Source organism: Sparus aurata, chromosome 10 (genome assembly GCF_900880675.1).
Source record: "Sparus aurata chromosome 10, fSpaAur1.1, whole genome shotgun sequence".
NCBI classification, from domain to species: Eukaryota; Metazoa; Chordata; class Actinopteri; order Spariformes; family Sparidae; genus Sparus; species Sparus aurata.
This window is the reverse complement of record NC_044196.1, coordinates 17,032,755-17,050,266: the sequence shown is the minus strand read 5'-3', so window position 1 is coordinate 17,050,266 and position 17,512 is coordinate 17,032,755. Positions and strand designations below refer to the sequence as shown.

At 43.6% G+C, this 17,512-nt stretch overlaps 2 protein-coding genes across 3 annotated transcripts in view; one reads left to right on the top strand and one right to left on the bottom strand.

The window, feature by feature from the left end:
- Positions 1-149: 149 nt before the first annotated feature.
- On the bottom strand, positions 150-11,206 carry sf3b2 (splicing factor 3b, subunit 2). 2 transcript variants are annotated; one of them, XM_030431768.1, is made up of 22 exons: positions 11,023-11,205; positions 10,508-10,554; positions 10,227-10,277; positions 8,353-8,583; positions 7,950-8,000; positions 7,622-7,709; positions 7,375-7,469; positions 6,741-6,849; positions 6,498-6,592; positions 5,864-6,121; positions 5,629-5,751; positions 5,459-5,539; positions 5,146-5,373; positions 4,897-5,046; positions 4,469-4,558; positions 3,764-3,871; positions 3,532-3,639; positions 2,488-2,630; positions 2,001-2,102; positions 1,200-1,299; positions 874-1,065; positions 150-557 (listed from the first exon to the last, which is right to left on the bottom strand). In XM_030431768.1, the coding sequence occupies exons 1-22, from the start codon at positions 11,150-11,152 to the stop codon at positions 486-488; spliced, it is 2,652 nt and encodes an 883-aa protein (XP_030287628.1). In that variant the 5' UTR covers positions 11,153-11,205; the 3' UTR covers positions 150-485. The 2 variants fall into 2 exon arrangements, with proteins under 2 accessions (XP_030287628.1, XP_030287629.1); XM_030431769.1 differs by lacking the exon at positions 7,950-8,000 and having other exon boundaries at positions 486-557; positions 11,023-11,206.
- Positions 11,207-12,091: 885 nt separating this feature from the next.
- Positions 12,092-17,512, top strand: part of capn1 (calpain 1) — a 28,917-nt gene continuing 23,496 nt past the window's right edge. The window contains exons 1-2 of the mRNA XM_030430630.1: positions 12,092-12,238; positions 16,152-16,853. Coding sequence (XP_030286490.1) covers positions 16,599-16,853 — 255 coding nt within the window. The 5' untranslated portion in view covers positions 12,092-12,238; positions 16,152-16,598. The remainder of the gene's footprint in view (positions 12,239-16,151; positions 16,854-17,512) is intronic.

Below are 17,512 nucleotides of genomic sequence, written 5' to 3'. Positions count from 1 at the left end.
CTATAGGCATCACTTGTTACTGGATCAGCTGACACACTACCTTGTTTTTGCCACCAGCACCTGATTCCCTAATGTAAGCGTATATACAGTAACTCCTCAAAAAGTGATGAAACTGAGTCAAATGAAAGGGAAACCACAGGGCAGCACAATTGTAAACTCTTGTCATCACTTCATTTATTTACAAAAAACAGACAAAAGGACATAGTTACGGTGAAAAAATGACCAAGACGGCAAAATGCAGATTCAAACAAAGGAAATGTCACTGTTATCATGTGACACAGATTACGTGAGATGCGTCACAAAAGCATCGTCTATTTTTATCGTTTTAAAAAAGGAACAAAAAAACGTGTTTACTGCTACTGGTCTGACAGATGATTGGTGCTGCAGTCTGCATCCTCCGGAGTTAAAATCTGAGTGGGGCTCTTCCCCTTTCATTTCCTGTTGTGGCTCACTCTCTAGCAGCGCTTCGTCTCGGTGGTTCTGCTCTAGAACTTGAACTCTTTGTATTTCTTGGCACCGCCTCGTGTGTCCTGTGGCTGGGCCTTCCTCTTCTTTTGCTGTATGGTGAAAAGCAAGCAGAGAGGGGGAGGAGGAGAGACTATTAATAATCAAATGTCACCACAAAAAGGAAAACAGAAATGGCTGTAAAACCACACTGCATTAACAGCCTACTGCTTTCCTTCAGTCTTTAAAAATACACTTGTAGAGTCGTGTTTTTCCTTCCTACATACTGTACATACTAACCCGGCATAGCTTTGCAAAACTGACTATATATCAAAACATGTGTGTTTTATTAATTAGGAATCAATAATAGAAAATACGTGAAATAATTTATGATTTGTAACCTATAGTATTGATTGTGTGTTCATGTACCTTCTGTTTGGCAGCGTGCTCGGCCACCATGTCACTGAAGTCCTCCTTCTCCACCTGGGCCTGCTGCTCCCTGACGTGCTCCTCGTACTTCTGCGTCATGGCCATGGGGTCCAGCTCCAGCTCCTCAGGAGCCAGCGCCACCTCGACGCCCTGCGACTCCTGGCCTCCACCCGCCTTACGACCGGCCATGGCCTGAAGACGGAAAACAAGAAAAAGGAAGAGATTTAAGGCAGGGCTACAGACAGAATATTACAACATTTTATTTTTTTATTATTTTATCTGGAGACACAAACATATCTCCTCTCCAGCTCACACGGTCCTCTTACCCCTGACACATCGTAGATGTGTGTTGAGGCCATCATGGCTGCTCCTACGGGGCCAGTTCTTCTCTCTGGGAGCACGGTGAACAGCTGAGGCGTCTCATTTCTAACACAACAAACGAGACACCAACAGAGCATTTTAGATCATATATAAGCTATCACTCATGATGTAAAATATCTCTAAAACGGGCAAATATCTCTGAATGTTTGGTTACAGACTAATGCGGCTGGGGATCACTTCCAGCATTGACTTTAGCTGTTAACTCATACCGACACTTGGAGGACTTCCACTGTTGTTTAATGTATTATTTTCTTAATAAGTTGTTTGGTCTATAAAATGTCAGAAAATTGTTAAAAATGTTGATCAGTGTTTCCCAAAACCAAAATCAAACGTCTTGTTTTGTCCACAACGTAAAGGTATGAGTGAAGAAACCAGAACATATTCTGATTTTAGAAACTGGAAATCAGAATTCAGCCCCTTTTCTTCTTAAAAAATACTCAGACCGATGAAATGATTATCAAAATTGCTGGAAATTCATTAAATGAATTAAACAAATTGATTAATCGTCGCAGCTCTACTCGAACAATGATAATATTTCATAAAACAACAGTTACTTTTCTGATTTCTGTAAATGTTGCATAAACGTTTTCCTTTTCATACTCTAAGCTCCGTCAACTGAAAATGAAATGTCAGATCCTCTCCGTTTCTAGCGTGCTGCTCACCAAAACAGCAGGCGCACTGCCGTGGGAGTTAATGGAAATTAAAACAGCAGCACTGCTGTGACAATGTGACAGAGCGACGCTCACCCGTCCATGGCCTCCTCGATCTTCTTCTTCCTCAGCTCGATCAGCTCGGGGGTCTCCATGCCGGCGGGTACTGATGAGAAGCCTCCGGGCGTGATCAGCCCACTGAAACACACAAAATGACATACAGTACATGATGAGTTCATCCATGTGTGTACCATCTCCATGAAGCCATCTTTGTGTGCTTCTCTGAATATTATGTAACTTCGAGTATAGAAGCACCGACAGCGAGCAAGTCACACAGATGAGACCTAGAGCTTTAATCTAAAAGTTCATTTTGTAATTAAATGATAATTTATGGTAATGTCATTAGTCCGTGCGTCTTTGCAGTGATGAGAACATAATGACAACATTTAATCTTCCAGCTCTGTGGAAAACATTTGATTTTAACGGTCGAATGGAAAACTTAAAAAAAAAAAATGAATCTCATTTTATTTTGGAATGGATTCTTGTTATTGCAACTTCCTGAATGAATTTGCATGTCAAATACCTGTCTGCTGGTGTGAAGAATCCGGTTTCGTCTGGTTTCTCCTCATCGCTCTCCTCCTCCTCCTCTTCCTCTGACGACTCCTCGTCTGAAGGCTCCAGCTCTCCCCATGGTGTGTGGTCCACCTCCTCCTCCTCCGCTTTGGCCTGATCGAGACAAAGACACATTCAACCGTCAGCCAAGCTATGAACAATCTGGGCGTCCTCATTAAGACACACTTTCCGTCGTTACAGGACTTCTGATGAATACCGTGTAATGTGTCTGGTACAAATGGAGACACTGGTATAGAATATATCAGAATGTTGGAAACATTTGGATCAGGATCAACAGTATACCAAGTAACTCATTTTTCACCCGCAGTTCTGTTGTCGTAACAGCAGGTGAGCCGCGTGGAGGGAGCTTGTTCATTATTTATGTAGCAGATCAAAACCAACGTGCACAGAATGATACCGCAAAAACCAAGTGCACTCACGAGTTTGTAGAAAAAAAACAGCTCAAGTAGGCCGAGATTAAATAAGAGGTTGCATCACAATCAGTGCATTTACAGGAGGAGTGTAGCACCAGACAGCCTCTCCATGTGACTGACAGCAGACAGGAGGGGAAGAGTGAGGGCAGATTGTCCAGGACGGATTGCGTCACTCTCAGATTAAAAAATGTAATAAAACACAGGTATAAAATGCTTAAACGGGTCACCAAATATACTTGTGCTCGTGGCATTGTTTTTTTTTTCTAATTCAGCTTGTTTTCTCATTTTATTGCATCATTTTTCATGATTACATTAAGAGACAATTTGGTATTTTGGTTTGTTTATTTTAGAGAGGGTGCAGCTTAAATAAGTTACTAATACAGTTAGAACAAGTAAGGGGAGAGAAGAAAGCTAAAAGTTGGGAGATACAATTTAAAACAGGAGGTCATGTATTGTATAAATTCCCAGACCAGGAGATTTTTCATACAACATAAGATTTTCAGTTTCTGCAAAGAGTTCACATTAACTCTGGGGTATGTAGTGTGTGTGTGTGTGTGTGTGTGTGTGTGTGTGGTCCTGACCTGGAAGTCCGCAGCGTTGGTCCCGAACACATCGCCGTAAAGAGGTTTGCCCATTTCATCTACTGGCGGCTTCCCCCAGCCTCCAGCGTGATAACCAAACGTACAGTTCTAACAGGGAGAGGAACAAGAAAAGTAATAAACACACCGGCACACCGATACATCATCTTTGTTGTTTTTGAAATTACATTGAAATTGGATTCTTGTTGTATAGATAGAAAACATGTTTTCTTACCTCGGGGATGGGGGAGTTGAGTCCAGGGATCTTGAGGTTGGGGTAGGAGGGAGGGGGGCCGTACCTCTGCATGGCAATCAGCCAGGGTGGAGGCACCTTGTGGGCGTTCTGGGGAGGAAGCGACACGAACACTGTGAGCTCGCTGACCCGCACTGTTTCCCTCGCAACACGCTTTAAAGCCGCCGAAAAAGAAGCTATTCTATTTGGATCCTTTCTGGAATTCTGGGTTAATTCTCTGGGGGATTATTTGAGCTAAAAATATGTTCCGACATCCATTTATCCATGTCAACTGTTGTTGCCTGCAGCTAGAGTTTAAAAAAACAACAAAAACAAAACAGGAATGAAAAGCTGCGGAGGTGAATCTCGTTACAGTTGTCATTATCTCAGCTGCTGGGTTCCTGTTTTGGTACAGTGTTGAGAGAATAAACAAGTCTCATCTTGTCTTACAGGGGAGCTGTTCTTATAGCCTGTGCAATCAGACATTTAACAGCAGTATCAAGGAGAGTGACACAACAGCAGGGATAACAACACAATTAAACTGCAGCAGACATGAAGAGAGCATATTTTTGGCATCTCATGCTACTCAAGACAAGTGCACTTCATTTCACTTATTTGCCAAATTAGCTTATTCTCCTGCCGACGTTGTGGTTTATTGTTTTTTTGCTCTGTAAATTGACAAAGAATGATAATGTAAGTGGATCTTACAGGTCCAACAGGCATGCCCAGAGCGATGCGCAGCTCATCAGACAGATCACCTGGCTTCTTCTCTTTCAGACGAGTTTCGAACTCTTTTCCCTGCAGAGACACAAACAGGTCAACTTTGGCTTAAAGCAACATGGTGTACTGAAATATAAAAAGGCAGTTTTGGTTAAAGACAGTATTAGGTTCAGTTATAGGTTTAAATGTTTGTAACATCAGAAATGTGCACTATTGTGCAAAGGAGCTTGACTTATTTCGAGAAGATTAGAAATCTAAAGATAGCGTTTTTAAGGACCTGCAGACACCCTGTTTTTATAAAGTAGGACTGAGCACCATGGATTATAAGAAACGCGTCTAATACAACTGTTAAATTACAACAGCTTCTCCCAGCAGGATATGAAGAAGATTTGACTGAACCAGATGTGCTCCGGTACCTCGTAGTAAAGGTCTCCGTGGATGGTGAGTTTGGGCTTGATCTGCCACTTGAAGAAGGCGTCGTGCAGCTTCTGGTAGTCGATGTCGATCTTGCCCATCTTGGGTCGAACCTTCTCCCTCATTTTGGTTTTCATGGTTTTGGCGTCCTCCTGTGAACGGAAAGAAGAAAAAAAAAAGAAATGAAAAAGATGGGTCTAAATTTCACAGCCCGTTTTGGATAATGAGCAAGTGTCAGTGAGGTAACCCACCTTCTCCTGCAGGGCCTCCCTCATCTCCTGGATCCCCGTCTTCTTGATGAACTCGGGCAGCTCAAACGGAGGCTTCTCTATACCTCTCTTGCCCTGCAGGTATTTCCTTTTGAAGCACCAGTGGCGGGGCACCGGCACCGTGTTCCTGGTGGCCTTCAGGTGGACCAGCAGCTTGGGCTCCTGGGCTGTCACGTCATGCATCTCCACCACATCTGGGCGAGCCACCAGCTGGAGCACAGAGACAGGAGATATTAGGTTACTGATAGTACTGAAAGTCTTTTTAAGTAATATTTTCCATCTGTCTTTAATTGACCTGTTTGAGTTCAGCCACAGTCAGCCTGTTCATCCTCCTCAGCTTCTTCTTTGAGAGTTTAGGTACATCTGGTCTGATTTCCTGTACAATAAAAAAAAAAGTTTTACATGTAAACAAAGAGGATTTAGCCCATTCTGTTTCGCTTTCCAAGCGGGGGGAAGGATTCAAACCTCATCGCTGTCGTCGCTGTCTTTCCTCTCATCCTCAAATCCCTTTTTCCGCGGCGCGGTCGTCTCCTGCTTCTCTGCCTTCTCGGGCTCCTTCTCCTTCTCTTTCTTCACATCGTCAGTCAGCTAGAAAAGTGACGGAAGGGCTTCATTATTGCAAAATAAAAGCAAACGCAATAATAGAACTGAGAGTGACAGAAATAAACATTACACTGAGTCAGCAGTGTTCTGCAGTCACCTTGAACGCCTCAAAGATCCTTTTGAAGAAGATGAAGTTGGGGTCGTAGATCTCCGGCTCCTCTGTGATGTACTCGATCTCCACCTCTGACTCCTTTTCCTTCTCTTTGTCTTTGTCCTTCTCTTTATCCTTCTCCTTCTCCTTCTCCTCTTTGTCACCACCCTCCTTCTTCTGCTGCTGCTGCTCCGCCTGCTCCTTCTTCTCCTGGGCTCGCTTCTGCTTGCTCTTCTTCTTGCGGTTTCTGCGTCTGCGGTTTTTCTGAATAAAAAAAATTAGAGATAAAAAAACATTAGAATATGCATTAAAAACACAGATATGTGAGAAAATGTCCCTTATGTATTACTTCATGCTAAGCACTTGTATATCCTGGGATTACATCACAGGTTGAACAATCGCATGGCCTTCCTTGGGCGATGACACGCAAAGAAGACTGTTAGTTTAAATATGACTTAAATATCCCAAATCATTTTTTTCTGGGTTTCTCATCCGCTCAGTGAACTTGCCTCTGGATTACCATAATACAACCAGTATGACACGTTGGAACACCAACTGAAATATCACAAGCACAGGCGTGTGATGCTGTGTCTTACAGCCGCTTAGTATTAACAGAGACATGGTGTGAGACAAGACTTACATCCTTCTTAGATATCTGGCTGTCATCATCCTCTGTCTCAGACATCACCGGTGCAGACGAGTTCATCTCTGCTCCCTCCTCCTCATCTTCCTCCTCTTCTCAAAAGAAAATAAACAGAAACACAACGAGTCAGATTAAAGATCTTAATGCTACAACGATTGTTATTGATCTTCTTCAACATTTAGAGCAGCTGTAACTGTCAAAGCTAGTGTTCCGTTTCAGAAAAGACGCAGCTGTACTGACCCGCGGGGTCGGTGAGCTGCTCCTGTCTGATCTCCTTCAGCTGGAGGATCTTCTCCAACGCTTGAGGGATCTTCGGCCCACTGACGCTCACCTCCTCGTTCTGCCAGGACTGCAGTGGAAACAAAGAAACACTTATGAATGATGAGCACATGTTATTTTGTTTTCATCAGTAAGAGATCTAAAGTCCCTGAGGACAAACAATCATGTCCCGACTGGATTTTTAAAGCTAAACTAACCCATCTCTTAGCTAACACTGGGAGTATAATGTACAGCTTCAGGGACACAGGACCAGCAATGAAGAGGAAAAGATTCTGTGGGCGTCTGTGTTTTCCCGAGCAGATGCACAGAGACGCATTTAGGTTGGAACGCCGACTTGGAAATACTGACTTTTGACTGTGATGGTTTGCAGAATTAATACCTTTTTTCCCAAAGAGGAAAAAGTTAGGTCTAAAATCAATCATTAGTTGGGCTTTCATTATAAAAAAACACACACTGTGCTTACTTCTGTGGTTGGGCAACAGGTGCGTCAAAGGAAAATAAGAAGGAACCCCTCCCCAAATTTCTGAAAGAACCTCAATTAATCAAGTTTTTGCCAAACAACTTACAACACATACAAGAAAAAAAGCGTGTCTACCTCTCTGATATCTTCTCCTGGAGGAGGTGGCACTCTCTGTTTCTGGGTCGGCATCATACTGACACCAGGAGGCAGCGGCGCACGAGAATCCATACCTGAAAGCAAAAACAGGATATAATATTATTTTTGGATGTGATCATTTAAATCTAAGATGCTGTATAAAAAGATCACCCCAAAACATCACTGGAGACTTGACACCCCCTCTTAAAGCAGAAATTAAACCACAAAAAGTACATTGCTAGCATACCTCTCATTACAGAGACGGTGGGCATGCCTCGGGGGCCCCCCATCTTAGCCATCTCCTGCTGACGCTCCTGTTCCAGCATAACTGCGGCCTGATGCACAAGAAGGAAGGAGGCGGGAGTTTAATACAAGGTTACAGAAAAGGGGTAGGATGGAGGATGTATGGGGAAAAAAAAGATACCCTAGTGAGGAGTACTAGGGAGACTGTGTACTAAAATCTTTGGTGTACTGATTAAGTGAAATAAAAGTGAGCTGTAAAAGCAAAATAAAAAAAAATCCTAGTATATTTTTTGTTAATAATTCATTTAACTGAACTATCTTTATGTTCTCACCCTCTTCTGTTGCTCCAGGAGATCATGTTCATCCATGACTCTTGAATCGCCCTGTGATACACACACATGCATGCACAGTTCATGACGAAAAGCAACTAATTTTATTTCAAAAACCACAACGTTTTTGTTGTATCTCTCTAAATTTTAATTTGCCAGTTATCTCCTATAAGGGTGGAAGTGATTTCTATTGATTTTTTATATTGAGATTGCAGATGCAGTGCAGATCTTTCAGGTCGTATGTATACTTTATGTTCTTTAATTTGAGGAAATTTGTCCAAAGACCTCTTGCGTTTTAATTAACTTACCCACTCATGTACTGATTACATCTAAGTGTTAAGAGTGTGTTTTAGAAGCTACGCTGAATGCAACAGGTGGACCTCACAGTTGTCCCCGCTGTCCTGACCTGCTGCTTGGCTCTCTCCTCCTGCTGTAACACCATGGCTGCTCTCTGCTGAACCATCTTCAGCTGATCATCCTGCGACATGCCGGGAGGGGGAAGACCTGGGGGCTCCATTCCCATGTGGATGCCGGGTGGCGGGGGCCCTCCGGGCATCATAGACATGGCCTGGAGCATGCCCATACCAGGAGGCATGGGCGGCATGGGCATCGGGGGCATGGGAGGCATACCCGGGACCTGAAGAGGAGAGTGAAGTGAAGTCATGTAGGAGCTGTGAGTGAGGCTGCACTCTTAACATTCCTTTGATAACAAAAACAAGAATTTAATGTATACAATAAAAATATGTGGTTCCTGACTAAATGTAGTTTTAAAGTGATTTCAGTATGTTTTAGTGCAATATTAAGAATAATCTGGCTTTTATTGTGCATTACAATTATGTTGGACATGGTCATTTTATCTTGCAGATCATATTATCTTATCAAGCAAAACCGGGACGATCTAACAGGGGAATGTGTAATTAACTGCACTCTAAAACTGCATTTCACATATACACAAATAGTTTTGCACAGTAAACCGATACTAGAAAGGTATTGCGATACCCAGCAGTTAAGAACAATACTTTTTCACATTTTATTAGTATCTGTACTTTATGAACTTTGTGTGACAACGGGGCAGCGTGTCTTGTGTGCAGCTTCTCTCTGCTTCCTCACTGTCTGCAGACAGAGTGGGCGTGGTGTCACAGTGACAGACAGTCACAGAGCAGAGCGAGACAGACGTGTTGGCGCGCTTGGTCATTAATTCAAAGCATTGTTTACAGACGGGCTTTGTGGTGTCCGTGGGCTTGCCCTTACTGTCGGCAACGTAAACGAAATATTTCCATATTTTCCTCCGTGCGTCTGCTTTTTTAACCAGCCTAGGACGGTTGGCAGGAGCACTCATGCCACTTTCAGCTGACAGACATGCAGACTTGTTCAAAGAGCTGCAGGTTAGCGATAGATAACATAACGTTAAATATCCCCGGATGGAAGTCAAGCGAGGTTTTTGTTGCGACAAGCGAACTATTTTCACCATAAAGCCAACTGTTTAACAGTCTGATATGGTTCCACACATCTCTGTATGCAAACACAACGTTCACACTGGTAACATGAACTTTACCAGAACATGCGCTGGTGTTCACAAGTATGCTGATCAACAACACCACTTACAAATTATCTTTTTTAAGTCAATCAGTACTAGTAATATAATCATAGCATGTACATTTTTGTCAATAATTTATCATATATATTGTAATTTATATTAGTAGAAAATTGCCTGATTAGAGCACAGACCTCCACCAGGTCTGGGTCATTTGTGTTGTACTTTAGTGCACTAATGTAGTTCGAGGCTAATAATCCAGGATTTGAACTTTATCAACATGAAATGCAAATTTCCCTTCTGTGGGATGAATAAAGAATTGTCTTATTTTTATGCTGAATAAAATTGTAGTTAATGTGCTGTTAATTTTTTTCTACTACTGGCACTGAGCTTTTAATGAAAAATCAGGTTACTGAATAATCTCTGAGAGGAAACAGGACAAATGAACAAAACAAGAAGACACTTGTTTTCTTGGATACAGATACAGAAGCTATAAAGCTCAGCAGCTTTTATGATAAATAGATATGATAAAAAGAAGTAAATCATTTTAAGTCCCACATTCTGTCATCTAAAATTTATGCCATTACTTTTGATGATGTTTTAGTTTTCCGCCGTGGTATCGTTTCAGTATCAGTATCGAGATATTTTAGGCAGGTATCGTACCGAAGTCATAATTTTGGTATTGTGACAACACTATACACGGGAGCGATACAGGATGCGCGAAAAATGGCATCTGTGACATTTACCTGCGAGCCCATTGGTTTGTCGTCATTAGGTTTGCTGAGGAGGATCCCAGTCTGCAGAGAGGAGAACACAAATGAGTGACAGGCTTTCTGAACAACAGGATCCAAGATGTTGATTGAGTGCTGTTCAGGGTCGACGCCAGCCTCTCTTCACACACATGAATCTACGTAGTGGTCAAACGGGAGTGCTGCGGAGTGTAAATAAATGCAGGATGGTACTTTCCTAACAGTTGCATGGACTGAACATCAACTGTTGCATGGTTAAAACTGAAAGACACATTTACCTGTATCATGTAGCCCTTCAGTCTGTCAATCAGCTCCTCTCTGGGACCTGAAGGAAGGTAAAAACGTAATTAAAACGAAGAAATGCTGACTTTAAACGTCACACTTACACTTAAGCACTTACACTTAAGGAAGTAAGCTGTTTTGTTCACAATAGTTACGCTACCGTTAACACTTAAAGGACAACCAGGAAAGTTAGCTAACGTAGACTCTGACAACTGCTTACATGAGCTATTACTGAAGTTAGCTTGCAAGCTAAATCAATGGAAGTATCCTTACTACGTAGCCTTCTTAATAGTTAACCCCACTATTGTTATGGAAACATTGTGCCGATTCATTTCTCACATAAATAGATACTTTAAATGTGTTTCCGATATTGTAAACACACAGCAGGCCTTGCGTTGGCTCACTGAAACGGAGGTGTTGCGTTTCGCTCGCTAGCCAAAATGCTAGCCGCTGTTAGCTAAACACAGCCCTTCTTCCAGGGCGCCCTCCTTCTTTCCCGGTCTTTTCTTACCCATCGTTGGCGCTCCCAGCTCCGCCAGCTTGGACTGGAGCTCCGGGTGGCTCCATGTGTTCAGCGCCGCAATAGCGCTCCCCAAATCGGACGGGAGGGAATCGGTGCCCGGTGGTCCGTCGGATGCCATGTTGTGCTTCTCTCAATGGAACAACGGCGGCGGCGGAAGACACGCGAGCAGCGTAGCATACGCGCAAAGCATGACGGGAAGGACCTATGCCGCACTTCCTGCTGGGACGTGAAGTCGGAAAGGAGGAACACTGCGTTTCCTCGTTACAGCCTCTAGATGTCAGTGTTTACTCCTTGTTTCTTGCTTGACATCCCTATAATCGTTATTTATCGGTTGGTATGATAAATAAAGTTTATGTATTGATTTAAGCATTAAAGGTTAGTAAGGCGAAGATTTGTTGTGCAAAAATGAACTTGATCAAAACTGAAAAATAGAGGAAACATTATGGAAACATATTCACTGTTACAACTCTATCTAATGCCAAAACAACTCCCTGCAATGTATTTAGAATGTATGGAAGCCCATTTCAGCCGGTTAAAAAGAAATATAGTGATAAGAATAATGATGTAACATGGTAATCATAAGATTAAAGGCTATATTATGAGATACAAAGTCACAAAATTGAGATGAACCATCAAGGAAAAATGAGTAATTATGAGATATAAAGTAATAGTTATGTGATGGAAATTCACGAAATTGGGAGATAAATAGTTGGAATTAGGGGATAGAAAGTTATAATTATGATATTAAAAATCGAAATTATGAATAAAAGCTCATATTCATGTGATTAAGAGCACAGTTATTTGATTAAAAATCATAATTATTGGACACAGAGTGGAAAGTATTAGATAATACATCCTGCTTAAGTCATAATTTCCACTTTTTCCACTATTGTTCATTACACTCTTGTTCATCTGCAAACAACTAGGCTACATTACAGCACAGTGTGTGTTTGTGTGTGTGTACAGTCCTCCCCCCGTGTGTGTGTGTGTGTGTGCAGTGTGGTTTATGACCAGCGGGCACTGCGCAGGCGCGCAGCGGAGGGGACGTTCCACAGCGGAGGCAGCAGGGCGTTTCTAAATCATAAGCGCTGCTAGGTAGCAGGGGAGGGGACGGAGCTGCAACTGAACATGGAAGGGAAACGAGAAACTCAAGCAGCACACTGAAAGTCTAAATAACTGCCTGCTAAAGGAAACACTCGGAAAGGTAAATATACAATTCCTTCATCAGCACTTTAAAGGAGAAGGTGTGGGCTATTTTTAAAATGCTTCTGACATCCTGCCAACTTTTTTCCCCTCCACATGAGTTCGTGAGCATGTAAAGCAAAGTCACTGCACAAGTCTCTCACAAGTTTCAGGACGGCACGAAAGCATGAAATCGGCCAGCGTTGCGCGGTTGTTTTGCCTGAAATCTTTGCGCGTCTGGCTGCTCTGCGCACACTGATTCTCTCTCCGATGAGACGACGCGGGTCGTCCAGCTGTTTGTGCTGCTCAAGTTGAGAGAAAAAAAGTTGCAGTCTGACAGCTGGACGTTGTTTTCTGCTCTCTGGGACCACACCTACCCCCGCTGCACGCTTTATCTGAGCGAGCCACATGTCACATCTGTGCGTAAACTCCAGGATATGCGTTAAAATCTACTTCATTCTCCCTTTAATGAAAGCAATCAGAACGCTATAAGTGATTTTTCTTTATCCCACATTTGGATTAAGGTCACTCCGAGACGCAGCACTGCTTTCAACCCTTTGGACACAGTGCGCGTCTGGTTTCCCTGTGGGTCTATTTCCTCCATTTAACGCACGGAAGTTTCACTTAACAGTGTTTGCAATATGAGCCCTATGTGCAGAAATACACCGGAGGAGGGAGGGGCGCTTACTCATATCGCAAAAAAACACTGGACATCACACACCAACAGGCATTACTTACAGTCAGGCATGTATGTATTTAAGCAAGTCTGTGTCCTGAGGAGGAAACCACCGCTGGTGTCAGAGAGACGCGTCAGCAAAAACCACAACTTTGATTCATCACACGGTGAAATCATTGCCTTTGGAGTCATTAATAGAGCAGTATGTAGTTTTGGACAAGACATTTGAAGGTTTTGCACTATTAATGAGGTAATGAAACAAACTCAGAAGTGTTTATTTGTGTTCATAACGGAATAAAGAAGCTGCTCTCAGAGGTGAAATAAGGTCCCCATTCACACTGCCCTCTTGAGTGTGGGAATCGCGTGGCAATCTTCAGCATCACTGTCCATGTGAGAGTTTCACATGCGGAGAATGGGGGCGTTTTTTTTTTGCAACGGATTCTGATGCACCGCCGGAGGTAGTATCACAGGCGCAGCAGAGGCAGGCCGACGTCTGTGTGAATGGATAAGCCAGCGGCGCTGAGGGGGGACAACTGTAGTAACTGGTGGTCTCTAAGGGAACTTATATGAGGAAAAAAAACGCAGTTATATGTGGAAAAGCCTCTGTCATCCTGTCTGTCATCCTGTCTGTCCTACCGACTCTTCGTCACATTTCTGTCTGGAAAACAGAGTCCGTCCCCAGCAAAAAACTTTAACTCACCAAGTGCTTGTCTCCTTCCACTGTGGTGGTGTTGTTACTGCCTTGAAAGGGATCATCACGACGGTCAGCCCTCCCCGCGAGTGAGAGAGTCAGACAGTGCCCAGTTTACTGATGGCGATTAAGTAATTATCTAATTTAGAGTGAAAAACCTAACTTTGTCACTTTCTAGGATGTATGGTGGGTCAGGATCTCAATCACAACAATTAATATAAAAAAAACACAGACGTCAACGACGTGATCTGTACCGTCATGCCTTTTTTGGGATCCGCGGCGCTGGTGTGCGGGATTCTCTGTGTGAAAAGGGCTACTGTATGATTCAGATTCAGATATGAAGCTAGAAAGGTGGTAGGGTCCGCCACATAAAGAAATGTCTACCCTGAAACCACATAGTGCACCTTTAATAACACATGAACTGTGTTATGGTTTGGATGCACATGTCATTTTCTCTTGCAGCAGAGTATTTGTCCGTGTTGTCGGGACATCTTGCTGCTGCTGTTGGTGAAAGAGCCTGCAGGCTTTTTCTCTTATGTGTCTGGACATGAAGTCCACTGCTTGTCACTTCTCATAGATGTCACCACCTGCACTGAGGTGGAGTGGGAGGATATATGTGTGTGTGTGTGTGTGTGTGTGTCCGTGTGTGTGATGGGGGTATGTAAGTGTGTTTCACATATGAGAGGAAATGAAATATTCATTATCGGCAGACTGAGCTCACACGGGGCAGATTGGGTACAGATAACACGCAGTGGAGATAAAAAAAAAAACACCAAATGGTTGGGATGTTAGAGGAACAGGCTATACTCGAGTAAAGGTGCATTATGTTTTATACTTTCAATTTCTAACCAAAACAAACAGGGCATTGTATCGCCAGAGTAACCGCTAGCTGCCGACAATTCTAGCCGCGGCTAGCTCGTTAGCTCGGTTAGCCGTACATCTAGTGGCTCACACCGGGAGCTTGAAGCACCAGGGCTACACAGCTAGCACAGGAGCTTTGAACAGGAAAAGGTCAGTCGTAGTAGTAGTAGTAGATATCTCTAACATAAGATTAACACTGTTAATTCTCTACTCTCTGTTTATAGTTTTAGTTTAGTTTAATTTCAGGGCAACAACAGTAATAACAGAGCAGGTGTAGTAAGCAGTGTTTGGACCAAAAGCGAAAATTGGAAAGTCAGTCCACAAAATGTTTTCGGACCTTCACAGCAAAAACAAGATTGAAGACGTACTCGGAAACAACTGAAGCAAATGGGGTTTGAATCGTAACAAAAAAGGTAGGAAAACAGGAGGCCTTCAGACCCCAAATTGATTTGAAAAGACATTATTTTTTAGCCATTTTGAAGCCAAAATCTTCTCTGTAGCTTCTGAGCTAAAAGCGTTGGGCGTGTGGGTGCCTAGCTTGACTGCACGTTGACATTATGAATATTGTCTATTCGTATTTCTAGGTTTCCGGAGACTTGTATTATGCCGGCTGGATGAGAAGTTTGGAGCCATTTATGTTCTTTTTTGTGTTTTTCTTCCGTTTTAAAACGAGGAGAATGGCTAGAGTCATAGCATTAGCAGTGGTAGTTCTTAGCTAGTACTGTTAGCCAGCAGAACCAGCTGCAGTTGTCAAGTAGCACTAATGATAACTGATGTAGTTTCTCACAGTAGTAGTAGTAGAAGCCAGAGTGAAAGTCTCATTGTGAAACAAGTCTGTACATTTCAGGAGGGGAAACCTGTTGTTGGAGCTGTGTGTGGTGCTCTCTGGCTCTGTTTGCAGCAACATATTTTCAGTCAGCTATGATGGGTGTGGTTCACAGTGAGCAGTGGAAACAGTAACGCTGCTGTGTGCTGCTTGGCCTTTCCTCGAGCCAACGTGGGCCAAATTCAGATACTGTTGCGACCGACCGACCGACTGACTGACAGACTGACAGACATCCGGGTCTCGAGACAGGAAGAGCGTCAAGTTGAGAGAGTGTAGAGTTGTAGAGTAAAAAAGGAAACAAGACGATGTTAAAAATAAACCTGCCTTCTCCGTGTTGTGAGGACTACAAAGACGGACGTCCTGAGACGAACCCCTCGCGAAGCTCCAGTTCTGTCAAGAGCTCCGTTGCGCTAATGACAGTTTACACTTCCTCTGCTTAATTAAAGAGTCGCAGAGAGCTTTTCCTTGTTTGTAGGGGCCTCGCGCTGCCTTCATTGTGCATCAAGATTCACAGAAAAACCTCAATCCGTGTCAGCCCTGTGCACCGTAAAACAGCAGCCAAACGCCGGTTTGTTAACGTTTGATTAAACATTTACCTTTTATAGGTTTCTGACTGACACTGTGCAAACATTCAGCTTCGCACAGTCGAGGTAGCGCCGATGCGTCCATTGTGACTAATCCCTGCTCTATGCATTTGCAAGCGTGTGTGCATATGGTCGACTGAAAAGAAAAAGGGAGCGCTCATTCGCCTGTTGAACCCTGAACGATGTATAGAGGGTGTATACAGCTGCTGCCTTTTGTCTGTCTTGCGTGCACAGGTCTAGAGCTATGTTCGGACTACTTGTTCTCAGTTTGTTTCTCATTTTTTTTATGTCTTTCAGCTGCTGGTGGGACGAGGAAGGACTGAAACCCTGCGCTCCAGTTGGCATCTGGACCAAAAAGAAACAGCGGCGAGCCTTTGACGGTAGCTCACTGGGACGAGATCTGCTTGCTCTTGTGAAGCTCGTCCTCAAGATCGCTGCATCGGAAACATCCATCTACAGCAGAACCACAAGTACCACAACCATCAGTGGCCTGGTCTCATCAATAGTTTAAAAGCTTCTTAACGGCTACTGATGTTTGGTCTGATTTATGATCCAGCCCTGAAGCCATAACCACCTTCTATCAGATTCAGATCAGGACTGTCGCAGTGCGTTACATCAACACTGCAGCTACAATAGGTCACAGCCGCCTCATTAATTATACACACGTCTTTGCATCGCGTTGTTGTTCCCCTCGCACAAACACCCAACGGAGAGCTACAGTTGACCCCGCACCGTTCACTCAGGATGGTGGAGCCCATTTGTGCCACCGGCATGGCCGCCAAGCTGAGGAGCCAGTGGGATCGCGACGACGGCCTGGGGCAGAACCACAACGCCGTGAAGTTTCTGGGGCAGGACTTCGAGAGTCTTAAAGCCCAGTGCCTCCGGAGCGGGAAGCTGTTCGAGGATAGCTTGTTCCCCTGCGCCGCGTCGTCGCTGGGGTTCAAAGAGCTCGGCCCGAGATCCGCCAAGACCTACGGAGTCCGCTGGATGAGGCCCACGGTGAGAGAGAATAGATCTGTGTAGGGATGGGATGTTGTGATTTCTGAGAGATACACAGGTTTGTTCAGACATGTCAGACAAACAGTCAGGGAGGTTCTGTGGTTGCGTGTTAGGCTTCTTCCAAACTACTTCTATGAAACTCCAACCCTTTAAATGCAAAAAGCAAATAATTGTGTGATTTATTTCGCAATGTCCTTGTTTCTTTTTGTTTTACTTACTAAATGTTTCAAAGGCTTGGTACTTAACGTTCAAACTAGTTTTCCGAAGAAGGAGTCATGCTGCCGACTGTGCCAAAAACTTGAGCTCTATGTAGTGTGGACAAAAAAAGCCGGTATGGTCCTTTAACTTGAAGGAAGGGAAGAGAAAGGATGGGAGTGTGAATACAAACTTTCTACATGTTTGATGATGCTATGAATTCAGTCAGACATTGACTGAAGACTTTTTTTTTTAATTACCTTCAAGCACCCGTTACCTCACAGATTTTCATCTGTTGCTTGGCAACTAAACTTCCTGTCAGGAACGATGGGTAGATTTAATTTTAATGTCCCTTCAAGTCAGGAGTTTGCAAGCGTCTCCGCGAGGAAGGGAGTGTGTAACATCTTTCTCTTCGCCTGCTTCTTATCCTTCCACGCGTCTCCCCAAACATCCAATCCTTTGCC